General features: G+C 38.7%; 1 protein-coding gene across 10 annotated transcripts in view; it reads left to right on the top strand.

The window, feature by feature from the left end:
• INPP4B (inositol polyphosphate-4-phosphatase type II B) overlaps positions 1-27,846 on the top strand; it is a 611,130-nt gene that overhangs the window by 301,190 nt on the left and 282,094 nt on the right. For all 10 annotated transcript variants that reach the window (XM_066385755.1, XM_066385735.1, XM_066385716.1 and 7 more), the window contains 2 exons: positions 4,999-5,209; positions 7,435-7,479. In XM_066385755.1, the coding sequence (XP_066241852.1) occupies positions 5,119-5,209; positions 7,435-7,479 (136 nt within the window). In that variant the 5' untranslated portion in view covers positions 4,999-5,118. The remainder of the gene's footprint in view (positions 1-4,998; positions 5,210-7,434; positions 7,480-27,846) is intronic.

Below are 27,846 nucleotides of genomic sequence, written 5' to 3'. Positions count from 1 at the left end.
AATTAATTACTGTTGATACATGAGATGACAATCCATCCTATAGAGAATGAATAAACAACAATATATTTCTCTGTTTTCCTATTAGTGAGCATTTAGCTTGTTTTCAATATTTTATTATCAGAAGTTGATTTGCTGTGAACGCCCTGTCTTTTGGTATGCATTTGCAGGGATACCTCTAGAATATAGCTTAGTGGTGGCATGCTGTTCAACTTAATTCAATATTACCAAATTATTTTCCATTGTGGTTAGGACACCAGTAGTGCAGAGAAGTTTATATTGCGTTAAATACTCATCAATATTTGAGGTTTTGAGACTTTAAAATTTTTACTTATTGATGGTTATATATTTACAGCTCATTTGGTTTTAATTTGCATTTCCATGATAGCTAGTGAAGTTGAAAATCTCTTCAATTGTTCCTTGGCAATCTAGATTTGATATTTTTGAGTTGCCTGTTCACATATTTTGATAGGTTTTTCCATTGGGTTGTTCTGCTAACTTTTAAAAAAATATATTCTAGAAACTAAATCTTTATCAGTTATGTTTATTACATACATTATTTGCTTTTTCTTCTTGTTTTAGGTTTATTTTGCTTTTTCTAGTTATATGGTGAAAGCTTAGATCATTGCTTTGAGATCCTCTTTTCTAATATAAACATTAAATTTTCCTGCAAGCATATTTTATTATTTGGTATAGTGATTTCATTCTGATTCATATGTGTGTGTGTATCTCCTGTGAATAGCCTCAGAATAGCAAGAGAATGTATATACATGTATAATTACTTAGAACTATATTGTTTAATTTCTAAATATTGAGGATTTATCAGATACTTTTTTGAATTCTAGTTTAATTTTATTATAGTCAGAAAATATACTTGCTTTTATTTTAATTTTTAAAAATTTGTTAAGGTTTGTTTTAGAGCTAGGATATAACCTTAGTGAATGTTCCATGTACATTTTGAAAAAAAAAATCAGTGTTCTGTTGTTGAATGATTTGTGTTATAAATGTCAATGCAGTCAAGTTGTTAGTAGTGTTGTTCAGTCTTCTATATCCTCACTGACTTTCTGTCTACTCATTCTCTCCATTACTGAGAGAAAATGTTGATGTCTCTAAGTATATCATTGTGGATTTGATTTCTCCTTTCAATTTTTGTTTGCTTCATGAATTGTGAAGCTCTGTTGCGGTGCATTTATATTTAGGATTAAGTCTTCTTAATGAATTAACCATTTTATTCATTGTATAATATCCTTCTGATATTCCTTGATATAAAACCTGTTTTGTCTGATATTAATATAGCCCCTTAAGTTTTCTTTTGATTAGTATTTGCATGGTATATATTTTGATCCTATTACTTATAACCTTCCTATGTCATTATATTTAAATATAACGACACATATAGTCAGATCTTGTTTTTATTAATTTTTATCTAAGTTGATATTCTCTGTCTTTTTTTAAATTCATTTTAGAGAGGAGAGAGAAAGGGAGAGAGAGAGACAGAGAGGGAGAGAGAGAGGAGAGAGAGAGAGAGAGAGAAGGTGGGGAGGAGCTGGAAGCATCAACTCCCATATGTGCCTTGGCCAGGCAAGCCCAGGGTTTTGAACCAGTGATCTCGACCTCAGCATTTCCAGGTCGACGCTTTATCCACTGCGCCACCACAGGTCAGGCTTTCTCTGTCTTTTAATTGGTGCATGAAAATGTGTGTGTAAACTGTTAGCATTTAATATGATTATTTATGTGGTTAGATTGAAAACAAACATTTTGCTAGTTTTCTATTTAGTCCATGTGCTATTGTTTTATCCTTGCTTTTAGATTTATTGCATATTTTCTCATTCCATTTTATCTCCCCTATTGGCTTATTATTTATACTGTACTTGTGTTTTAAATAATTACCTCTTACTCTAGGAATTACTATATACATTTACTTAATCACAGTCAACCTTTAAATATTTTACTGATATAATTGTATACAAAATTTTTGGTATAAGAACTGTTCAACCATAATCCCCCTTTCCTCCCTTTCTTTTTTTTTACTATTGATGTATAAATGTCAATGCTATAAGCATACAATGCATGGCTACTATTTTTTCTCTAGATCAGTCATTGGCAAACTCTGTCCTGTAGTCCAGTGGTCAGCAAACTCATTAGTCAACAGAACCAAATATCAACAGTACAACAATTGAAATTTCTTTTGAGAGCCAAATTTTTTAAACTTAAACTATATAGGTAGGTACATTCCTTATCGAGGTAGAACCTGCGCGTGGTATTTTGTGGAAGAGCCACACTCAAGGGACCGAAGAACCGCATGTGGCTCGTGAGCCGTGGTTTGCCGACCACTGCTGTAGACCAAACCCTGAACACTACTAGTTGGTTTAGCAGATACAGTATTGTTGTAACAGGGCGAGCCCATTTGTCTGTCTATTGTCAATGGTGCTTTCATGCTACAACAGCAGAACTGAGTGGTGATCCAAGCATCTCTCTCTTGTCATGCCTGAAGAACTTCCTTCAATGTTTCTTGCAGTTGCAGGTCTGCTGATAATGAATTTGTTAGTTTTCATTTGTCTGCATAAAGATCTTTATTTCTCTTGGTTTTCACAAGTTATTTTTACTTTGTATGGAATTCTGGGTTTACAATTTTTCTTCTTCAGAAATTTAAAAGTGTCACTCAGAAACACCATGATTAAAACTAAACTCATCATCCTTGACTAACTTTCTTCTCTTTCTTTATTCTCCAAATAGTTTATTGGCCCATAAATTACTGGGTTGCATCTGACTGAATTTCTGTCTTTCTTTTCCTCAATTCTAATACCACATCAAATGCCATCACAAAAGGCAGGTAATTCTAGTTCAGAATTTTCTTTGGAATCCCGATTCTCTTCTCTAGTCATTTGCTTTTATTTTTGCTTTGATCCTCGTTATTATTTTATTTTCCTAGAATATTAAAATAACCTCCAAACATTTTGTATCATCAAGTTGACGTTTTCCAGTATATTCTCTACTTAAACACCAGTAAACTTTCTAAAAATCAAATATGATCATGTTACTCTCTGTTTAAAGAATATTTAATGTGGTTTCTTCATTTCCTAGGAATTAAGTTTAATGTCTCTAGCTGTCTGGTTTAAATATATTGTGGTATGGGATTAAGTGAGAAAAAAAACCCAAAAACCAAAAAGAAAAAAATAACCTCATAGACACAGACGACAGTATAATGATTACCAGAGAGAAAGGGGGATGGGGGAGCTAGAAGGGGGTAAAGGGGGAGATGTTAACAGATATCAAATCTGAAATTTGTTCATCAATGCAACTAAAGTAGAATGAAAGTAATAAAATTATGAGGTCATATAATCCTTGTTTTGTATATGTGACGCCATTCTTTCTAAAATTGAGGTTATTTTTCAGTTAGTATATAGCTTTGAATTGGTTATATGATGCTTAAAATGAGACCATGTTAATAAGTTTTTTAAGCATCTTATTTCAACTCTCTCTACTCACCTCCCATGAGTTCATATTTATGTTATTACCTGTTCACCATGAGTGTGCAGAGTTGTGATTCTGTTAGGATTTGTTCATATTACCTTATTTAGGTGTCTTTTAAAAATTTTAAGATGAGTGGTCAGCATTGGGGGTTGAGGCTTTGGTCAAGAAATATAGAGATGTTAACCAAATCCTGTGTCTATTTCCTACATGCATGGCAGCCTTCCACAGATATTATCCCACGAATGCTAATGCATTTGTCATAGGTTCTTGAGAAAATGTGGTACAGTGACTACATATCCGTCCTTACCTGAAAGACTTCTTAACTTAAATAGTCATAAATAAATTAGAAAGCCTTATGTTAATTCAAAATTGAATTTTCAAATTGACAGAATATGGTGCATTGACCCCAGACTCCAGCAAATATCCCTGGTTATATCTTTAGAAGCCAATGGGTATTTATCTGCAACTTAATTGTATTATTTTCTAAAGATTCAAGATGCTTCCTGGGTTTAATTTTTGCCAGATGATCTTAAACAGTGGAGTTGAATTATAAATGAAGCCGCTTTGTTAAGAACAACAGAGGGTAAGGCTGTGGGTTTGTGGAGTTGGGAGACCAAATTGGTATTCTAAACCCAACCTCTATTGCTGCTTTCTCATTAAACAGCATTGGGTAGACATTTAAAGATTTTTTATACATTTTAATTCAGCTGGACACTTGATTTAAAACTATATTGATTTTTTTCTAAGTCATTCTTGATAATGTATATAATGCTAAATATCAAAATAAATTTGAAACTCTTGGAGGCTGCCTGTATAAATGGATATTGAGGTCTTGGAGAAGCTTTCTTTCCCCGTGCTAATCTCATCATTTTGCTGTTGCTTTCATTTCCCCTTGAGCTTTAGCTTTTAAGGATTATTATTCATTCTTTTTAGCATCTACCTCGATCATTAAACAATTAAACCTTTATCAGGCAGAGCAGCAAGAGGCTCTGTGGATAATGATGAGGTTGGAAACTCCCCTGCACAACCTGTTGGCTCATCTTAGAAGAAGAGAGTCATGCCAAATTATCTTTATGTGCTCATGAATAATATTCTAACAAGGATATGGTTGGAGGGATGAGCATAAAGGGCAGTTCTAATGGAAAGAATAATAGTAATATTCACCTTGGCAAATCATTATAGCACCTTGACAAGATGCTATCTGTTCTTGCTGCTAAATTAAGTACATTTAAGTTAGCAGCCCCTCTAGCTACCTGCTATTTTACAGAATGAGATAGAAAAGAAAGATTATACCATGCAGGATTTAGATTTCCCTTGCATGACCATAAAATAATTGCAAAGAAAACACCCATTGAGCCCAGAGTTCCTGGTACATTAACTGGGTGGGTTGGTCTTGAATGTAGGAATGGTATAAGCAGTAAGGACATTCACAGGCAAGTAGTTATAGTCTCCACCCATCATTAATACTTTGTTTTAGACTGAACTCAGAAGTGACCACCATTTCTGCTGTTTGTTTCCAAATTGCAGAATTTCAGAGTGGAATATCAGGTCTTTAGTGTGGACATACGTCGATATCAAACCCAGAATCATTGGTAGTGACATCTGGGCAAAAAAAGTTGGAAAACTAAACAACTGTGAAGGTTGATCATGGAAATCAAAGAGGAAGGAACATCAGAAGAAGGCCAGCACTTCCTTCCCACACCCCAGGCAAATGATTCTGCAGACTTTCAGTTGACAAGTAAGTATGTGCACGCCCCTCCTTGGAACTCTCTGACAATGCACGTGGGGTCCACCAAACATACATATGCATGTGTACTCACAGAAACTGGGGTTCTAACAAATGGCATGAGATAAACTTATTTTTTTTCCTTTGCACTACTTATTTTGGTGTTGTGAGTCTATGAAATCCTTCTTATCTTTTATGAGAGAGATGATAGTCCATGAGACCATTAAATAGAAAAGGGTAGAATCAAGAGGTCTTGCATGTGTATTAAGACACTTAACAACCCTGGCTCATTGGTAGAGCATCAGTCCAGCATGTGAACTTCCTGGGTTCGATTCCCGGTCGGGGCACACAAGAGAAGGGACCATCTGCTTCTCCACCCCTCCCCCTCCCCTTCTCTCTTTCTCTTCTCTTCTCACAGCAATGGCTCAATTGGTTTAAGTGCATCAACCCTGAGTGCTGGGGATGGCTCCATGGAGCCTCTGCCTCAGGCACCAAAAATAGCTAGGTTATGAGCATGAGCCCAGATGGGCAGAGAGCCCCAGATGGGAGTTGCCAGGTGGATTCTGGTTGGGGTGTATGTGGAAGTCTGTCTCTCTATCTCCCCTCCTCTCACTTAGAAAAGAAGAAGAAAAAAGACACTAACAAATACTTTTTAAGTACACCTTCTATTTAGCATTTGTATAATCTCATGTGGAATTATTTTTGGAACATAGACATTTTCTCTTTAAAACCAAAGATATGTAAGTGGAAAGCATTAGGGCAAAATGGTTTCACTGCTGTCACTGCCCCACCCGAGCACACAAATAGAGCAAGCTTAGAGATCTGGACAAGATCTACATCTGAACAATACAGCTGGGATTTGTGCTACTCACATAATTAAAATCGTTGGAAAAATTGTATGTTTTACTCTCGTGTTTAAAATTCTAGGGTCCAGGTTTTATTGTTTAGCATGAATTGTCTTTTTCTTTTATTTTCAGAAGATTCCCATTGCCCAATTATTAACACTGGCAAATGTATAATTTACATTATAAAAATAATCTTTAGAAAATGGTATTGGTTGGATGCACTTTTTGAAAAATTTGGTTGTCAGAGCTTGCAGCAGAGTTAATTGTTAATAACCTTTTAAAAAATCCACAATATTTGAAATGCACAAAGACCTACCTAATGATTGTCATTCTAACCTCTCTTGGAGAGTCTAAAATTATTAACCATAACATTGTTAAATGTCAGCAGGAGAAAAAATAAAATGGTTACCATGCAAAAAAACTGTGAACTCTATAAATAAAAAATGGATGATTTTTATGCAAAGAGGTGGTTCTACCAATATATTAGTGACCAGGTACTATTAAATTTAAATTGTGTCTGATGAATCCACTGGTAAAATAAATGAGGAAAGGACTTGTATAATATTTCTACATTTACTGCCAAAATGGCTTACTTTTCCATAAATTTGCTTTTTGCTTTTTGTCCACCCATGAATGGTAACAGATGGCAATCCAGTCTTCATCCACCCTTGTTTAGGGAGCCCCTTTCTTGTGTGTAGTCTTTGGGAATCCACCTACCGCATTTATTGCTTCCCACAGCCTGGTCTTTCTACCTTTGACTGTTAGATGTTCCCATTTCCTTACCTTTGTTCTCAGACCCACTTTTCCTTCCACTTCATCTTAAATCATTGAGCCATGTTATTAGATTTCTTTTTTAATCTCCAACAAACGATATAGAGTCATTGGGCATAATGTTGATTTGAGCTACCAATAAGTTGGTGGTATAACCACCAGCGTAATATCTTTATAACCTAACTAGAACTATCCCTTTAATTAATAACCTAACACGTATAGCAGGATTAGAGTGGTTTGAAAGACAATTCTATATGGAAGAGGACTTTAGAGAGGTCATCCTTTTTTGATGGTTCTATCTCTGCCTGTATGCATCCAAAAGAAACACACAGTTGGAAAATGTCATATTTATCACAGCATATAAAATACCTATCTCTGAGATTTTGATGTCCATGGAGCTAAATTGGTTAGTCAAATCTTTAGTCATATTTGGTTATGCTACAAATATTGTGTCCTCCCCTGAGAACCCACTGCTTATAGGTCTGATCAACTGAGTTTATTCATTCTGTCAAATAATGTATTAATATATTTGGGGAATGGTGAAACATAGTTATACTCAGTGATATATTTTTGAGAATGAGTTAAATATCTTTAACCTGAATTCTTATCTATTATTTATAGGTATTCAGAAGACACCAAATGAACCACAGTTGGAATTCATCCTTGGTAAGAAATTGCATCTTTTTTATACTGATAAATATAATAATTTATATATAAAGTTTGCAAATTGTAGGTATATTATTTATGTCATTATGTTTTTACATTTTTTTATGTACATTGTTCTATAAAGATTTTTATTCCACAGAGTAAGTGCCATTTTCCTAATTTTTATATAAAGAATCTAAACAGAGGACTAAGTCAGTTCCATACCCCAAGGATATAGGGTTCAGTGGTGACAAATTTGGGCCTCTCAGCCAGGTCTGGTGACCACAGATACGGTGCCCAGAACTCCTTCTCATACAGTGACTGGGTTTTGTTGCTAATCAATCCTTCTGGAAATGGTGTCTCTACCTCTTTACTCCTCAGGCTGGAGACTGACCCAGTGTGGAGTTTTCTTTGTTTTCCTTTACAAAGTTCTTGCCCTTTTTGGTCTCAGTTGCTCAAAAATATCATTTTACTCTTCCATCTTGAAGATAGAATTATGCTTTCGTTTTGAGCAATGATTTATTGAGAAAATGATTATATATAACTTTTCATTATAGTAGTTTGTTTCTGTTTCTAATAGACTTTATTTTCAGAGCAGTTTTAGGTTAACTGCAAAATGTAGTAGAAGGTTTAGAGCGTTCCTATATACTCCCTCCCTCCACAAATGCATAGCCTCCCTCATTGTCAATGTCCCTTGCCAGAGTGGTACCTTTGTTAGAATTGATGAGCCTACCCTGACATCTTACTCCCGCCCAAAGTGCATAGGTTACACTGGAATTCTCTTTTGTTATTGCACGCTCTGTGGGTTTCCATCAGTATAGTATCATACAGAGCATTTTCACTGCTCTGAACATTCTCTGTGCTCTACCTTGTCATCCTTCTCACTCCCCTAACACCTGGCAACCACGGATCTTTTACTGGCTCCATAGTTTTGCCTTGTTCAGAAGGTCAGATAGTTAGAATTGTACAGTAGATAGCCCTTTCCGATCGGCTCCTTTCACTTAATTATATCGCATTTAAGCTTACTCTATATATCTTCATGGCTTGATAGCTCATTTCTTTATAGCATGAATAATATTCCATTTTCTGAATGTACCACAGTATATCCAATTTCCTATGTCCTTGGAAGGACATCTTGGTTTCTTCCAAGTTTTGGCAATTATGAATAAAGCAGCTATTAGCATATTGTGCAAGTTTTTGTATAAACATAGCTTTTCAACACCTTTGGGTACACACCAAGGAGATCAATTAGTGGGTCAGATGGTAAGAGTATATTTAGTTTTGTAAGAAATTGTCAAACTCTCTTACAAAGCAGCTGTCTTTTTCGCATTCCCAGCAATGTAGGAGTTCCTGTTGCTCCACAGCCTCACCAGCATTTAGTGTTGTCAGTGTTCCTGATTTCGGTATAATTTAATTTGCTAACATTTAATTTTTATTACATATGTAGCTAAAAAGTGCTGTAAGTTAAAGGGTTCTAGATTTTTTTTTCTCAAGTATTGAAAGCAGATATATGAAAACGCAAGAAACTTGTGTGGTAATACCAATGAGGTGATAGATATATTTTTCCTAGAGTTCTCAGATTCAGAAAGAACTCATTTTCAGAAAGGCAGCTGCAGGGAAAGGAGGCCTAAGCACATCTTGACTGACCCACTGTAACTCTTACTACTTGAGACTTTGCCTATCTTCTATTTATAATGAGAAAAAAATCATTATTTGACATCTTTGACGGGACTTGTGTAAAATGACGATTTGTTTGAGTGATTTGGTGTATTTCAGAGCACAGATAAAGTCTACTTATTTGCATCTGGAGAACAGGGGTAATCTGAAAAAGGCAGAGCAGTTGGAGTAGAGGATGTTAGGTAAACCTGCTGGCTGACTTTCAAGAGACAGCATGTCTGGGCCAAGCCCCTGGCTTCTATTTAAATGAAAGTGATCTATCTTGATCAAAGACATAACTGTGCTATTTGTGTTAGAAGTCTAGTCAAGTTCAGGAGCAATGCTGTTATCACTTATATTTCTGGCTCTGGATCACAGATTTAAGAGATAAGCAGCTACAAGAACTGGCTCATAATAATAGTCCTCCCATTTAAAAAAAAAATAAAACACCTCAAATACTTTTTTTCACATTTACTTAAAAATAAAGTAGGATTCTTAACAATAGATAACTTTATCTTATCACAGAGCAGGAAATGTCTGATGATTAAACAAAAGAAAGTTAAAAAAAAAGATTTGTTGATCTGGAAGGATAACTTTCCCAAGTTCTTTGTTACGTCTCCTAGTACTTTAAGATCCTCAACTGTATTATGTTTTGGAAAAAAAATACTTTTATACTACTCTCTAACAGACACTATAGTTTTTACTGTATAGTTGTCACTTTTTCTTTATTTTTATTTTTTGTATTTTTCTGAAGTTGGAAACAGGGAGGCAGTCAGACAGACTCCCGCATGCGCCCAACCGGGATCCAGCTGGCATGCCCACCAGGGGCGATGCTCCGCCCATCTGGGGCATTGCTCTGTTGCAACCAGAGCCATTCTAGCGCCTGAGGCAGAGGCCACAGAGCCATCCTCAGCACTCGGGCCAACTTTGCTCCAATGGAGCCTTGGCTGCGGGAGGGGAAGATAGAGACAGAGAGGAAGGAGAGGAGGAGGGGTGGAGAAGCAGATGGGCGCTTCTCCTGGTGCCCTGGCTGGGAATCGAACCCAGGATTCCTGCATGCCAGGCCGACGCTTTACCACTGAGCCAACTGGCCAGGGCCCTTTTCTTTATTTTTAATCCCACAAAATTCTTTAACACTTCACCAGTCATATAGTAACTTCATTTCGTAAGGAATAATGAGTAATCATTAAAAAATTTTTTTTTGTTTGTTTGTTTTTTTTGTATTTTTCTGAAGCTGGAAATGGGGAGGCAGTCAGACAGACTCCCGCATGCGCCCAACCAGGATCCACCCGGCATGCCCACCAGGGGGCGATGCTCCGCCCATCTGGGGCATTGCTCTGTTGCAACCAGGGCCATTCTAGCGCCTGAGGCAGAGGCCACAGAGCCATCCTCAGCGCTTGGGCCAACTTTGCTCCAGTGGAGCCTTGGCTACTGGAAGGGAAGAGAGAGACAGAGAGGAAGGAGAGGGGGAGGGGTGGAGAAGTAGATGGGCGCTTCTCCTGTGTGCCCTGGCCGGGAATCAAACCCGGGACTCCTGCACGCCAGGCCGACGCTCTGACACTGAGCTAACCAGCCAGGGCCAAAAATATTTTTATCATTGTTAAAGAATATGAATATTCAATTAGAAAAATATACAGCATCTTAAAAAAAATTTTATCAAAAAAACAAAAAAGAATAAAAAAATAGAGAGCATTTTCCAGTTCATTTTCCAACAAAATTTTTGATATTTGATTCTCAAGTCTTTACCAATGTATTCACATAAATTGAGAATTCCAGTAGCTTTGTTTTTCACAATTAGAAAACAGCCGCACTAAGTTTGCTCAGTGTCATATTGCTTTAGATAAGTTATTTTCTATTGAGGATTTGTTTCTGCCTTGTCTGTATGCCACTACAAAATCTCCATAGCTTGCTGAAGTGTCCCTGCTACATCTTTATTCAACTAAATGAGGTAGGAGATGCTTAGTCAATTGAGCAAAGTAGTTGGCTAAAAATATCTTGCATTGCAAGATAAGCATGTTCTGAAAAAAACGAGTATCCTGTGTCCATTGTCAACTATAATTCTAATGGTTGGCTGCATTTAAATCATATAATTCACCCTTACAACTGCAACTCTGCTTCCTCATTTCTTTCATTGTTTCATCTGAGTGTATGGAAACCCTTTTTATTTTCACAAAGGGAGAAATAATGAAAAACCCCAGAGAATGCTTATTTTGCTTATGGCTTAATAAAATTGTTTTCATTTCAACAAAGCTTGCATTTAAAAAGAGTGATCATTTCTTAAAATCTGGGTTCATTTCTTTCTGGAAACTATCATTGAAAAGGTCTAGAGAGGATTCATCTTGTCAATGATAGAGAAGAAATTTCTATGAACTCTTTCTTAACTTCATCTCCCTGATTATGTTTATAATACTTATGGTCATGTGCCTCCTTTTACTATCTCCAGAATTAACAGACTGCTTTTGAGAATGTGTTTTCATATTTTATATGGACACCACATATATCACAAATTGAAAACAGTGGGCACTAATGTGACACGTACCATCCTAGAGTTCAGCGATTAAAAATCAGTTTCATCATAGCATGTCATCATACAATGACAAGATGTCCTTAAGTAGGTTATGTCAAATAGAGTGGCTTTAAATAAGCACAGATGATCCTCTTTGGTTGTGAAGGCTTTGTCCAGGAAAGTGCTGGTTCTAAATACTCTGTTCTCTCAGATCACGTACCACCCGAGGTGTGCTGATTTTGTATAAAGAACCTCATCATTTCCAGTAGCCCACTTAGAAAAAAGAAAGTCATGTAAATCATGTGATCAGTTTTCTGCCTTCAGAATTTGAAAACATATATAAAAATGTGCCCAAATTAATAAGCTGCATAAAACAGCCTTTTCTCGTTACGGACACAGCTTTTACAGCTCGCGAGAGCCTGCATTAACCTGCGTGTCAGGTCCATTTATATTTTATGAATTGCTATAACTCAGCCATTGTTTTATATGTTTCTCTGAAAGGGAAAACTCTTAGGAGGCCAAACTTACTAATTCTCCCACGTTCACACTTGCTCTTCTGCTGGTCTGTGTTCTATAAATGATTATAAAGCTCTGACTTGTTTAAAGCTCCAGGGGACAGTGGAAGATTTTAGTATATCTTCTTCAGTATTTTTACCCTCTATGTGGTATGCAGGCCCAGCTAAAGGGAATACCAAGCACAGAGGTACATTTTTCTATTTAATCTATTGATGAAAATATTACTTCTTCATACAAGCTGCTCGATAATCTTCAGGCAACAAAGAAGCAACTGGTAAGAATTAGACAAGGCCTCTGTTGGCCCTGTTTTGTTGCCTCATTGTAAATTTATTATCGTGTTCTTGATTCTTAGAGTATGATGCTTTCTTTACGAAACATTGGATTTCACTAAATAGTCGTTTTGGGCACATCATCTAATGACAAGTGATTGTGCCAAGGGCTGGGAGAGCCCAGAGATAGCACAGTAATAGCTACCAGTTTCTGAGTATTTACTATCGGCTCACTTCCTTATAAACAGGGGCTTTGTGTTCCTCACCACAACTCTACAAGTGGTAGATAACATTAAAAGTACCTAATATTTATTGAGAGCTTATTTGCTCACCACACTTCGTTCTAAATAACTTATATAAATTATTTTAATTTTCATTATGAGATAATTGCTCTATTATCATCCTTGATTTACAGGAAAAGAAACTTAGACATGAACTGGTAAAGTAATGAGCCCCACATCTGAACCAGGAGATCTGAGTGCAGAGAGCATGCTCTCTCATATTGTCTGTACTCAAGATATAAAAAAAGTCCAAAATTCCTCATGGTCGAGTTCCCAGAGAACTGACGGAAGTTGAATGACAGTGAGGGTCTAAGTTGTGCTGTTTCTGATTCTGAAGTTCCTGCTTTTAACCACCGGGCTGTATCCCTCCTTACTGATTCCTACTTTCCATGGATTTCCATGAGGTGGTGAGACGAAGAACTGTAGAGCCAGGTAGATGGTGATCAGGGCAAAATAAAGGCATAAGCCAAGAACTCTGAACGGACTGCACAAGCAGTGGTTAAATATAACCATGGCATCAGAAACAACTTCTCAGAGGAAGTGGCCTTTGGACCAGGTCTGGAAGAACGAGCAGGATTTCAGTCAGTTTTATAAGGGGCACAAGGAATAATTCACGCAAAGAAGGTAGCTCAAAATGTGAAACAGAATCCTAGAGCTCATCTTCCAAGTTAATGCATTTAATACTCACTTACATTTCCCTCTTTAATACTTTTAATCCCACTCTAAAAATAAATTAAGTTTCAAGAAATCCTCTTGCAATATTTTATAATTGTTGCACACATATTTGGAATTTATTTTAAAATTCTAAGTGAACACAAGTCTTTGAACATTGTCTTCTTGCTAACAAATTGTATTTAGGATTCAGGAAAAATTGAGTCTTACTAACACTGGGTTATGCTAGATGAAGCTTGGAGAAGTTCAGGCCATGCTGGGCTGGACACTACAGACTCTGTAGCCATGCTGTGCCCCTGACAACTGCCTACCTGTGCAGAGTTTACACATAAAAGAATCATCCCAATGTGTCTGTCTTTGAGCTGTCTCAATTTTGATAGCAACAGAGAACTAGCAGGTAATACAGAGATGTCTTGGTACCCACAGGGTATTGGTTCCAGGATCCCACTGGATACCAAAAACCATGGATGCTCAAGTCACTATGTGAAATGGTATAGAACAATGCATGTAATTAGTTCTCCACAGATTCCCAACCCTCGGATGGAAAATATTGTTTTCAATCTGAGTTGGGTTGAATCCGCAGACTCAAAATGTGCTGATATGGAGGGCAGACTGGACTTTTGTAAAGGTATTTTTTCAAAACAGTATTTACCAACAATACAACAAACAAAATAATAGACAACTAATAAAAATGTGTTTATATTTCAGGCTCAGATTTAAGTTTACAATCTCAGTTCAGAGGCAGTCTAGCTCAATGCAAGTACAAAGCCGACCACTAGGATTTGAATTCTGTCTTTGTTAGTACCTAGCCATGTGGCCTTAGAAAACTTACACAATGTCTTTGAGTCTCTGTTTCCCTATCAGTGAAATGGGAAGGATATCTGTATCTAATATATAAAGTTTTTATTAGGGTGAAATGAGTTAATATACATAAAGCTCTTACACTGGTATCTGACATGCACTTACTGATGGGTTAACCTTCACTGTTTTGAATGTAACATTGGCCGAAGTACCTCCTCACACTCAGGGAATACTTCCTGGAGCAGAGGGTCTTGACATCGCATTTTCATGAAAAATAATTGCTATCGCAAGTATTAGGCTGCACCCTTATCACTTTGAATCTCTGCTCCTACAACAGACCTCCCACTATTTATGTTTCACAGATGAGTTTAGTCAGTAGCCCAAGGGCATAAGGCAAAGAAGTGGGAGATTACAGATGTTAACTTCAAAGGCCATGTTCTTTGTGGTTGGTTATTAAAAGTACAGGACTGGGAAAGGGAAGACAATAAAAAGTTATCAAAGACCGACATAATGTTTTTGTGTTGCTGGAATAATTAGAGATTTTATTGAAAGAAGAGAAAATGAACCAATTAGAGCTTCTTAACCGATCCGTCACGTGGGTAGTGGTTCCTGGGGACTTCAGATTTACTGTGAGCTATAGTTGGAATATAATCTGTTCTTCCTGAGGCTGGTCTAAATTCTAGTTTAGCACCACTCTTAAGGAGGTTGAGATACCTGACACCAGTGAATAAATGAGAAGTACCTGAGATGTCAAACTTTTCTTCTTCCTTCCTTTTTGCCACTACTGTATTATTTAACGGAATTTTGCCGTGATAGATTATATTTATTCTTCCCGTCAAATTTCCTTCTGTGTAATACATCACAGAAGCTTTTAATTAAAGGAGGTCTTTGACCGAGTCATAGGCCTAAATTGATTGTTCCTCGCAGGTTTAATAATTTACTTGTTAGAATTTATTTTTCAACGTACACTCTCTAACTTATTTATTTCTGTCTTTCATCCATGATCAGCATGCCCCATCCAGTTTCTTTCTCTTTAAGAGTGGTGTGCCTAATTACATTTTTCCTCCACTAATTATCGAGAGCGGTCACTTGCTGGATCAGGTCTACCTTTGTGGCATCTGTTGTTACATGGGGGTGACCGAGGAATCAGGACTGCCTGGGAACTTCGTTCTGTGTCAAGTCTAAGCCGCCGAGGGTAGGAGGGTGCTGTCTGTGAGATTGGATTTTATCAGTCAGCCTAATTGTTGAGCAGATGGCATCCGAATATATCCTGGGCCACCTGGGTGGAGTGGAGCGCAGGATTTTAAAACAAACAAACAACCTTCCTGTTTTCATTGTACAGAACAGTCTCTTCCCAAAAGCTTCACTTGGGCTTCGACCTTTTGCAGCTGGCCAAGGGGTGCCGCTGCCCTTTCACATCTCAGATACGGACTCGCGGAGGGTTCAGTGACTTGACCGCCCTTGAGTGCCTGGCCTGGTTGGAGAAAGCCCAGAGCTGTTCAAGTGCTCTGCCCCTTCCTCCTGTGTGACCTCTGCTTTACCAGGGGCAGAGCTTGCTTTCGGCTGTGACCTGCAGCGGTGGGATGGCAAAAGTCAGTCTGAACAAAAAAGGTATCCCAACCAAAACTTGCCCATTTCAGTGTATGTGCTGCCGGAGCAAGCACAGCTTGTCCAGTTCAGAATATCAGTTTTATCCCAACACAAAAAATTTGAACACGCTCTTGATCGAAGCAATTTCAAAGGTCCAAAACAATTGGACCTTTGTTTCCAAAATTTGTAAATCTTGCCTTATTTTTCCATGGAGCTCTCTACTTTCATTTTCAACTGGCTAGCAGATACCTCCGCTAGTTTGCCTCTGAGGTATTTTAAACTGAAGATAGTTAAAACCTGATTATTTGGTTCCCATTCCTGTCTTTCAAAACATTTTATTGCCCCTGATGCCCATTTCTATAAAATACATCACCATCCATTCAGATACATAAATCCCCAAACTATAAATCTTTCTTGATTCCTCTTTTTCTCAAACTTCACACCAAATACATCATGTCCTGTAACTTCTTCCCTTTCCTTAACTTTCTTTATTTATTTTATTTACTTATTTTGAAGGAGGCAGGGAAAGAGAGACAGAAACATCAAGCTGCTCCTGTATGCGCCCTGACTGGGGATCGAACCGGCAACCTCTGCACTTCAGGACAATGCACCAACTGACTGAGCTATCTGGCCAGGGCTTAATTTTATTTATTTATTTTTCATTTTTTTAGAGACAGAGAGAGGAAGGGAGAGAGCTGGGAGGGGAAGGGAAGCATTCATTTATTCCAGTCAGTCCTGCATTCATTGTTTACTTACTTTGTGTGCTCTGACCAGGGATTCAACTCACAACCTTATCGTTTTGGGATGATGCTCTTAACTGACTGAGCTTGACCAGGACCATGTCCTGTTATTTCTATGTTGAAAGAAATACTCCAAATTTGAACACCTTTCTCCATTGTGAGCCACTATCAGCTCTTACCCAGGCTGGTCAGGGCAAGTGAGGGATGTCCTCATGGGTCCCCTGGCATCCACTCTTGGCCCAGCACGGTTCCTTCCAGTCAGAAGAACCAGATAATCTTTGTAAAAATATAAACGTGATTACTTCACTTTCCTAGTTAAAATCTTCCATGGGCTTCAGTTTCCCTTAGAGTAAAATTGAAGTACCTTACCTCACTCTACAAGGGTCTTGAGCACGCTGTTTTCACCTTGCGGGGCTAATCTTCTAGCTCACTGTGCATCAACCTCATTGGCCTGCTTCTCAAAGAGGCCAAACTGTTCCAGAGTCTTTGTATTTATTTGTTGCTCCTCGCCCCCATGCACCAGTACCACCAAGCTGGCTCCTGGGTATGTTTAGGTCACATCTCAAAGTCACCTCTTAAGTGATCCATACCCCTGCCCCAAATTCTCAATTTAATCACCCAGTTTAAAATTCTCACTAAATTATTTTTTTAAACTTCATGTTCCACTATATTATAAGCTCCATAGAATAGGGAACTTGTGTTCTTACTCACTGCTGTGACACTGTCACCCAGAATCATGTTGGGCGCATTTAGACAGTCCCTAAATATGCGTGAACTGAGTGCACGCATGGGTGCCTTTGCTTTGTTCCTCTCACATTTCTTCACAAAATAAATTTATATCTGTAGATACACTTTTGAAATGTTTTTCAATTCTTGCTAGTACAGTTGTTTGTAACGAGCCATTCATTTTAGATTTCTCAAGGTATACAATTATTTAACCATTGATATTTTGCTGTTAGTAAATTCTATTAGGAAGGATGGAGACTTACTGCCTTTGGGGTCCTTCTAGAGACAACTGACAGGAAGAATCAATCATGTGCTGAGCTGAACAAATGAGTTGGTAACTAAACTGAATAGCTGACGATGGCTTACCTGTATAGAATTTCACACCTACAGTTCTTCACAGAGTACATTTAGGTTGTCTGTATTATGACAGGAAGCAAGCAATCTTGTTATGGTGATGTTAAGAACAGATAGGTAGATAGATAAATGGATGGATGGATGGATGGATGGACGATGGATGGACAGTAAGACGCATAGCAGATATATAAAATAGTAGAAATGAACTGGGGTTCAGAAATTTGAGGTCTCATTTCAGCCTCTAGCACGTAACCCTGAGCGAAGGTAGGACAAGTGTTTGACAGCGTAGGCTGAGCTGCCATTAGGAGAGTGTTTGAATCCTCATTCTGTGGATTATGCGGCTCTGCACAATTTATCTTTACTGGATTGTTTTGTGGATTGAATGAGGTAATGTACTGTAAGGCCAGTAGTCACTGCCGTCATGGCCATGCACATGCAGGTTCTCATTGAATTCGGACAGATGGTAAAGAAACAGTGGAGCCAAAAAAAATGGTGGTCCATTCCTTTATTAAAGTCTCGCACTGGCTGATGAGCAAACACACAGGGAAAACACTTCCCTCTCACTCAGGGCTCCCAAAGCCTCTGACACATTCTCCAGTTCCACAACCAGGAGAACCTTCTCTGGTTCCTCCTAGAATCAAAGGTCTCACCAGTCTCAGTAGGGCTCCCAAAGCCCTCACCTCTGGTCCCCATCTGCCCACCTTCTTCCTTCTCTGCAAACATGGCTTCTCTCTCTGCTCTCATTATGCAAACATGGCTTCTTCTTTAGCACTCTGCCTTCTCTCTGCTCTCACTCTCACTCTGCAAACATGGCTTCTCCCTGCCTCTTCTCCTTCTTCTCTCTTTTTTCAAAACTTTCTGGTGTGAAAACCTCTCCTCAAACATTAGCAAAACCATGGCCCTTTCCAAGCAGAAATGCAATCCGCAATTTACAATCAACTGCCCTGCTCTGAGGGCAAGCACACACGCAGCTGCCCGGTGCCATTTTTAACAATAAAAGTGAGCAAACTAAAAAAATACAAATTTTACAAACTCATTTGCCCAACATGTACTTAAAGCACTAAGAATGGTGCTAGGTGTTTATGTTACCTCTTAATAATAGTAAATCTAGTTATTTTCTTGGGTGAAGTTTTTACCCTTTCAGAAACTCTGATTCCTTATCTGTAAGTTGTGGATAATAAGTCCTATTTCATAGGGTATTTGAATTAATATATATGAAATTAAGAAGTACTTTATTAATACATTATTAGAAATTTAATCTACCTAGTTTTCACATATATAATTGGATCTTCACAAGCACTCAGTGGCAATAACTATAATTATTGTCCCCCTTTGCAGATGAGGATACTAGGTCTCCATCACACATTGAAAATCACCCAGTCAGGACTGTAATCTATGACCCTGATCCTTTGGGTGTTTGCCACACAAAGCATGTAAGAACTGCCATGGGACCTTCTAGTAGAAGGTGTCTCATCTTCTTATCTTCCCTAGTCGATCACGTGTCCTGGAAGAGCTGAGAAGATGGTTCTTCTTTAGTTTAATCTGAGGAGTGTAATCTACTTCTCCTTTGTTCTAAGACTTCCTGTGTGGCTAGGGCCCTGAAGCATTTTCCGTCCACATAGCAGGCGCTCTGCTGAGTGTTCGGTTTGAACTGTTCTCCTTGGAGATCCCAAACATTCGGAGACATGCTCTTTGTGCTCTTCGAACTCTGTTTCTCGCAGAACCACTCTCTACCACTCTCAAGTTATCTGATTGATGTCTTTTTTGATGAAGTGTTAAATTTGTGGCTTTTGCTCTGAATAATAGACCTTTTGTGCCCTCCAGCCTGTCCACATTTGTTTTCTCACCTACAGACTAATCTTCCTCCTCTTGTCTCATGTCTCCTAGATCACTAGTCATTTCTAGCTTTAGCTTATCTGTACCAACCTCATTTCACTTCCTGTGAGTCAACTATCTTCTGACAGAAAAACTGCCACCCCTAAAACCCTATGTTGAACACAAATATTGAGATTTTCTTTCTGCTATAGGAAAATCACACATACGATTGACTCAAGAGACTCAAGAGAAGCAGGAGTTATCTTTTTCAAACTCTCTAAAAATTGTCTTCTCCCAAAGAATGTTCTAGATCAGTGGTAGTCAACCTGGTCCCTATCGCCCACTAGTGGGTGTTCCAGCTTTCATGGTGGGTGGTAGCAGAGCAACCAAAGTATAAATGAAAAGATAGATTTAACTATAGTAAGTTGTTTTATAAAGATTTATTCTGCCAAACTTAATGAAAATCTGACATAAAGTACTTCATAAGTAATAAGTAATTATTATTATATGCTTTAACTTGCTGTAACTCTGCTTTATAAATTTTATAAAGTAAAGTTACTTCTCTACTTTATAAATCACCATTACTGTGGAACCGGTGGGCAGTTAGAAAATTTTACTACTGACAGAGATACAAAAGTGGGCGGTAGGTATAAAAAGGTTGACTACTCCTGCTCTAGATGGAGAAAATAACATGAGAGGCTGATTATCCTCTCAGAACTATCTATTAATCCCATTCTTCCTTTCACCCCATATTTCCTCTCTGTGTATGACTTTAATACTTTCAGTTGACTTGTAAAATATTTGGCATTTGAGGGACAGAAATTTCATAAAGACACCTAATAATTCCACATATAATTACCAAGCCTAATACGTTTATAGGGAAAAAATTACTGAAATTTTGAAAATTACTCTAAGTACCACCTTCTAAAATTTAAATGTGTATGTGCAAACATTTTGGTTTGGGAAAGAAATCATGTGTAAAAATTGCTTCATTCAGGATAGGGTGGAAGCCAGACCACAAATCAATGTGCTGTGTGTGAAATCATCCAGATTGAATAAGTGTGTTCCAGCTGGCTTGCTACTTCCTGCCCAGACAAATGAACCGCAGATTCCCTCAACAGAGTATCAACTCCCAAAGGCGACATTCCAGGCTCCTATTTCCTTTATTCTTTCTGAAACTCCCACATACCTGGATACCTCCTAGACATCATTTTGTGTTCTCAGTTGGAGTTCAACAATTTTGAGGATAACTCTCTTAGCCATCCATCTTTGGTGACTTGGGCCCTGATTTTTCTGTCTCCCCTCCTATAACTAATTGTGTTCGCCAGCCATGCTGGCCTCATCTTTAGATTTGGAAGTAAATCAGGTAAGCGGCCCTCCCCACTAACCCACGTGCACTGCTGGGTCCACTGATGGGCTCTACGCTTGTCCTTAACGGGAATCCTATAGCCTCTCGTGTCAAACTGGTAGTTCTGGAAAAACGTTGTCATCTTGGCTTCTGTGAGGGTCAAAAGCTTAAGGTTGTACCCTGTGTTGCTCCCTCTTACTTTGCAACCCTACCCTTGACACTACAGATTTCCACTTATTGACTCATGAGATATTTCTTTTCGTATTCAGAGGGACCAGCTCCCATTCTTAGAATATCATTTTCATTCTTCCTTAAGCAGCACATAGATTCCTGCTGAAAAGAACAGCAGAGAGCTGCGAGCACTTGTTCCTGAAGTGGAACGTGGGTTTGGGGCACAGCATGCCCCCAAAGAACCAACAGTGTATGTCACGTCAGGCTAGGATGCCAGACCAGTTTGGGGTTTACCGCAGTTAGCGTGGGATCTCAACACCAGAAGAGACGCAAGCATAGGCTTGTTTTAATTCAAAGGCTTGAGGCTGGAGTCTCAGGCCCCTGGTAATATTCATAGAAATAAGACAGAATAGAATTTTCTGAGGCTTGACATGGCGAAGCTGTTGCAGTGGGGAATAGCTAGAGAAGGAGAGTCTTCTGGAACTGACAGTACTGATTTAGACCAAATTTGTTCTTTTCATATGCAAATATACTGTCTTCTGTACATCTGTCGTCTTCATTGCTCCCCAACAGGGAGTGTCAAAGAGCATTTCCTGAGAGAGTACCATTGTCCCGGGCAGAGGCTCCTTTTATCTCTCTAAATTCTTCCATGATACTTAAGTTGACAAACGCTACTAAGTGGGTAGTTTATTTTAGTATGTATAATGTTCCCAAAGAAGGAAGTGACTTTCATCTTCTAAGCCACTTATTTTTAAAAAAGGCTAACATGGTTTTTTTGTTTTCTTTCTTCTTTTTTGTGTGTAACAGAGACAGAGAGAGACAGAGAGAGGGACAGATAGGGACAGACAGACAGGAAGGGAGAGAGATGAGAAGCATCAATTCTTTGTTGTGACACCTTAGTTGTTCACTGATTGCTTTCTCATATGTGCCTTAGCGGGGGGGGGGGGGGGGGAGGCTACAACAGACCGAGTGACCCCTTGCTCAAGCCAGCAACCTTGGGCTCAAGCTGGTAAGCCTTGCTCAAATTAGATGAGCCCGTACTCAGGCTGGCGACCTCAGGGCTTCGAGCCTGGGTCCTCTGTGTCCCAGTCTGACGCTCTATCCACTGTGCCACCACCTAGTCAGGGCTAACATGTTTTTATGCAACACACACAGACACATATAAAAATATGCTGGCGTGTCTTTATATTGTTCTATTGGTGGTGAGGGGGAGTAACACATATTATTTCAGGACCTATTTTTCTTTTTCTGAATCTAGCTTTTAGCATTAAAGAAATCAGTTTAATTTATAAGTGAATTCATTGAAATGAAATTTAGGAGTAGTGGTGCTCCAATCTTAGTGCAGCTAGAAGTCTAAAGCAGTATTTCTTTTTTTTTTTTAATTTGTTTTATTTATTCATTTTTAGAGAGGAGAGAGAGAGGGAGAGAGAGAGACAGAGAGGAAGAAAGAGGAGAGAGAGAGAGAGAAGGGGGGAGGAGCTGGAAGCATCAACTCCCATATGTGCCTTGACCAGGCAAGCCCAAGGTTTCGAACCGGCAACCTCAGTATTTCCAGGTCGACGCTTTATCCACTGTGCCACCACAGGTCAGGCTAAAGCAGTATTTCTGTCACAAAAATCTCTTCAGTTTTCTCTGGCAAATTATTGCCTATATTCCTCAATAACTGTCACCTGCCTTGACCCTATGGCATTAGTATCATCCTTTCCTCGATTTTTACTTGAATTCTGTTACCAGTATATTCAGAGTCTTAAAGTTTTTGTTGCAAAGTGAAATCACCACTGAACACACAGAGGACCAGATGGATCAGAATGATGTTATTGACAACATATTAACTCAGGGTGCCAAATATTGCGCTACTGGTGAAAATAAATAAATAGTCTTCATCCTTGAGCCGTATGTTGTGGTCTACATGGTTGACTGATATGTTAAAAATACGGACCTGGAAGTGTGGGGTAAGGCAGCAGTAGGCACATTGTAGCTCTGGACAAGAGCTAACACAAGCACAGGGTAAGCCTGACACTACCGGGCACATAGTAAGTGCTCAGTAAATGGTGCTTCCTGCTCCCTCTCCATATGCTTTGCAAGCTTCATGTGTAATCTTCAATGAGAACAACCTTAAAAGTTGTCTGGTATTAGCATTTTATTGTGGCAGTATAGAAGCAAACAAAAGCATTATTTTAGTGCATGTAAGGGATTCTCTTATTCGGATGGCTTTATTTCTTCATTTTGTGTGTGTGTGTAAATGTAAGATTTCTTATCTTGAAACATTAAACACTGAATTACTTTTTTACCCCTAACTTTCTGGAAACCTAAAATTAATGCTGTTTGTTCAAGTTACGTGAGTATATTTATTTTCCTTGAAAGACCCTCCTTTTGAATTTAGAATATTAATATTTTGAACTCAATCCACTAAAAAAAACCAGAAAAAAGTAAATCCAAATTTTTAAATAATTTTTTCTGTACCAACTTAATACATTTTTTCTTTTTTTCAAAGAAAAAAGTATTGCTTATGTTGACAGCTACGCATGGTTCACATATTATTTAAGCAACTGTGTCTTAATTAAAATCTCCCTCACAATCATTAAAAGGAAAAATAACACATTTTTGTTTTATTTCTATAAAGGCTTAAAAAATAGTTACTCCACTGAACAGAGAAGCAGTGGTTTGTTAAGAAAGTTGTATTTCTGACCCTAATAGTCCCAAGACCTATGAATATACAAGTGATGGCTTTGATCACCTCCTCTTTCAGACTGAAGAGAGAAACACATGTTAGGGAGGATGTTTGAGATAGCAGAGGACACAAAGGAATAATATCAAATCAGGAAAATTATAGAAAATAGGCCTATCAGTTGAAAATAAGCTAAAAGGAACAGGGAGGACAAGATGTGACACTCAGCTCAATTAATTAGACTCCTACAGATTCTGTACAGGAGATGGAACAGACAAAGGATGGGTATGAATGGCTATAAGTCAGCTTGGTATGATACCCAGCCACATTTTTCTAAGAAATAAACTCAAGAAAGTATTCAAGAGTGAATAGTGTTCTTCACTCTTTAGGAAATGCTCACTGTGTGGACATTAGGATGAGGCAGGGTCAGTGTATTGTCAGTCCTTTATTACACACAACTGAATCACCGTGGAATGCAGTGCCCGGGACCGAGGCAATACTGACTTCTGAATCTACTCATGGGATCTGAACTGTAGAGGTTGAGGTCCTAGTCATTAGAAGATTGTGGTTTTAATATTCCTGAGAAAAGGAAAGAATAAAACACAGACAGGCAGAAGCAACTTTTAAAAAGGAAAAGATTTCATAATGGCAAAGTAACTAGACAGAAGGGCTATTAGGCTTTTCAGTGCTACATAGATCTTTTCATGTATGATGTAAATTGATTTAATCTAGATGTAATTGGTGATATAGAATGGTAAGTGGGAAACCATATAATGAATTCCAGTAATTTACTGCACTGGAAATATAGCCCAAATTGTCGTATCAATTGATCAGTGGCATCTAATTTTCTAAGTACAAATAACAAGATATCAATGTGATGTTTTGGAAACCTGACCAAATATGATATTAAGAATTTGAAAAGTAGCCTGACCAGGTGGTGGTGTAGTAGATAGAGCATCAGCCTGGATGCAGAGGACCCAGGTTTGAAAACCTGAGGTCGCCAGCTTGAGCGAGGGTTCATCCGGCTTGAGCGCGGGTTCACCAGCTTGAGCACGGGCTTGCTGGCTTGAGCAAAAGATCATGGACATGATCCCATGGTTGCTGGCTTAAGCCCAAGGTTACTGGCTTGAGCAAAGGGTTACTCACTCTGCTGTAGCCCCCTGCCCCACTTCAAGGCACATATGAGAAAGTAATCAATGAACAACTAAAGTGTTGCAATGAAGAATTGATGCTTCTCATCTCTCTTCTTTTCTGTCTCTGTCTCTATTTGTCCCTCTTTCTGTCTCTCTCACAAAAAATAAAAAAAAGGAAAAAAAGAATTTGGAAAGTATATAAAAAACTGTTCTCTAGGATGGAAGACTCTACCCACACCACAGCCTTAGGGTCGTGGCTGATCCTTTCAGTGGTGGTAAGATCAGAATGGGAATGTTGGGGGAAGCTGGAAGCCAGATGGTTATTTCCCCAAAGTCCTGTTAGCAGAAGGCTAATAGTGTTTCTACTCAGGATGTCTCCTGTCCTCTCCACCTTGGCCTTATTTGCCCCAGAGGGACATGGATTCATGTCTTTCATTTCCCCTATAAATAGTCTTTAAAGAGTATAAAAAGTGTGCTTCTATGGAACTGTATTGGGATCTTGATGTAACATTTCTTTTAAATTGTAAGAAAAAGAAGCTTTATTAGAATTAACAATCTTCCTTTTTGATGAAGGAAGTATGCAGAGCAGAAGAGCAAGTGTTTCTGTGACCCCTCTAGTCAGTTGTTAAGATAATGCCTCCATATGGGGTATTGTCCTCAGAGTAAAGTAACTTACTTCCCAGCTTAAACCCTTCTTATAGGGTGAGTTGACTATTTACATGTAGCACAACTGAAGGCAGACAGAAAATAAAGCTTTCTTTTATATTTGGCTTCTCATTTGGAAGTTCCAGGTCACAGGTGAAATTAACGAAGGTGAGTTTGTCCATCTGGCTGCACAGAAGGGGATAGAGTCATGAAACCTATGATGTCTGAATTTAACAATTCAGTAAAAAGTTTTCACATTTCTTTTACTTATTCCCATGAAAACAAGGAGGTACACAAAAGTCACAGATATACAGTGTAATAAAATGATTTTATTGAGAAAGAATAAGGTTACACATAATCAAGACCAGCCTGGACTATCTTGAGCACATAATTGTTATAAGAATATTGACTAGGGCCCTGGCTAGTTGGCTTTGTGGATAGAGCATCATCCCTGCATGCAGATGTCCTGGCTTCAATCCCCAGTCAGGGCACACATGAGAAGCAACCATCTGCTTCTCCCCCTAATTCTTCCCCTTCTATCTCTCTTTCCCTTTCACAGCCAGTGGCTTGATTAGTTCAAGTGTCAGCCCTGAGTGCTAAGAATAGTTAGGTTGGTTTAAACATGTCAGCCTCAGGTGCTGAGGATAGCTCAATTGACTGAGCATTGGCCCCAGACAGAGATTGCTAGGCAGATCCCAGCCAGAGTGCATGCAAGAGTCTGTCTCTCTTCCTCTCACTTAAAAAAAAAAGAATATTGGATAGATAAAATCCATTCTTGTGTCAGTGTATAGCTATATTCATATTAATGTTAATAATAATTTTAAGAGCCTACTATGTGCCTACATTCTATGTACTTTACTTAATATGATATTTATAACAAAACTATAAAATTTGTTCTTTTATTTCATTTTAAAGATAAGAAAGAGGCTCAAAGAGATAGAGTCATTTATCCTATCCTTAGACTAGGTCCAGGTTTCAAATACAATTTTATCTCAAGTAAAAATAAAAAATTAATGTGTATATGTACACTGTGTACTTCCCCTCTAGCCTAACTTTTCTATGGCTAATTGAAGAACAGTACTGCAGAAATGTGGAAACAGTTGTTAAAATGCTCCACCCACATTTCCTCTGCTTGTGCCATTGCTTTGTTCTGAAGAAAAGAGCATTGCCTTTGTTAGCTGCCACCAACACTGACTAGCAAGAAGAGATGAAATGGAGTGAGGCAGGAAAAATGACCTGATTTCACAGAAGACAGAGTTCTTATGGGGAAAAGGACAGTTGCTTGGAGTGGACAGGGGACTCATACCACCCTGGTGGGTCACACCACTGCTATCGTGAGCACTCGTGGCAGGCACCTTTGCGGATTTGTGCACTCCACATCCAGGGCATGTCTTAGAACTACTAGGATGTGGTCAGTGCTGCTGTATTCAAAGGCACCTGAAAGAACAGTTGTGTTTTACTTTGAAATGGTATTGTTGGGACTGAGTTCTCTGTTAGAGGAGTCAAGAGACAGTTGTAGGCTTCCAGCCAGAGTTGACTAGAATAATAGAATGATTCTCTGGACTCGACAGACTTGGCATGATTTAGAAAGATGGCTGAATGAAACAAAAACTGATCTTTTATAAAAAATCATTTTTTCCCTGTCCAGTTGGTCCAGTTGGCATGTGGATGTCCTGGGTTTAATTCCTAGTCAGGGCACACAGGAGAAGTGCCCATCTGCTTCTCCACCCCTCCCGCTCTTGCTTCTCTCTCTCTCTCTCTTTCTCTCTCCTCTCTCTACCCTCCTCCTGCAGCCATGGTTCAATTGAAGTGAATTGGCCCCGGGTGTTGAGGATGGCTCCCTGGAGCCTCTGCCTCAGGCCTTAAGAAGAGCCCAGTTGCTGAGCAACAGAGCAATGCCCCAGATGGGCAGAGCATCACCCCCTAGTGGGCTTTCTGGCTGAATCCTGGTCAGAGTCTGTCTCTGCCTCCTCTCCTCTCAATGAATTAAAAAAACAAAAACAAAAATACCCCAGCATTTTTATGTAGACACAATATTAATACTGTAAGAGCCTGCCCTTTAACTTGTAGACTCTCAAATACTTGAAGAACTGCTGGGAAAAAGATGCTCTGTGGTCTCTTCCTGAGAATCCCAGCAGTAGCTTTAAGCATCTAGAACAGAGGTTGGCCACTTCTGGTTCTTGGACCAAATTGAGTCACAGATGAATTTGGTGTGGCTCTTACAGCTTTAGCCCTATGCAGTGGCTGGGATTTCAAACTTTGGACAAATCCTCAGATCATGCCACTGTGGGCTTTTGTTTCTTTAGGCAATGAATTTGAACAGCAGTCCCCTCTTCTGACACAGCCTAAGCTTGCCATTTGACTCAGTGCCTAGCCCTCCCCTGAGATGGTAAAGCTCCATTTGTTTTTATCATTCACTTCTACTGAGGATTTTCTTCTAGCAGAATGAGCATCCTCTGGCTCCTATACAAATCGGAGCTAGAGCTGCCCATCGGCA

This window comes from Saccopteryx leptura, chromosome 1, assembly GCF_036850995.1.
Source record: "Saccopteryx leptura isolate mSacLep1 chromosome 1, mSacLep1_pri_phased_curated, whole genome shotgun sequence".
Classification (NCBI taxonomy): domain Eukaryota; kingdom Metazoa; phylum Chordata; class Mammalia; order Chiroptera; family Emballonuridae; genus Saccopteryx; species Saccopteryx leptura.
This window is presented reverse-complemented; position numbering and strand designations above follow the sequence as displayed.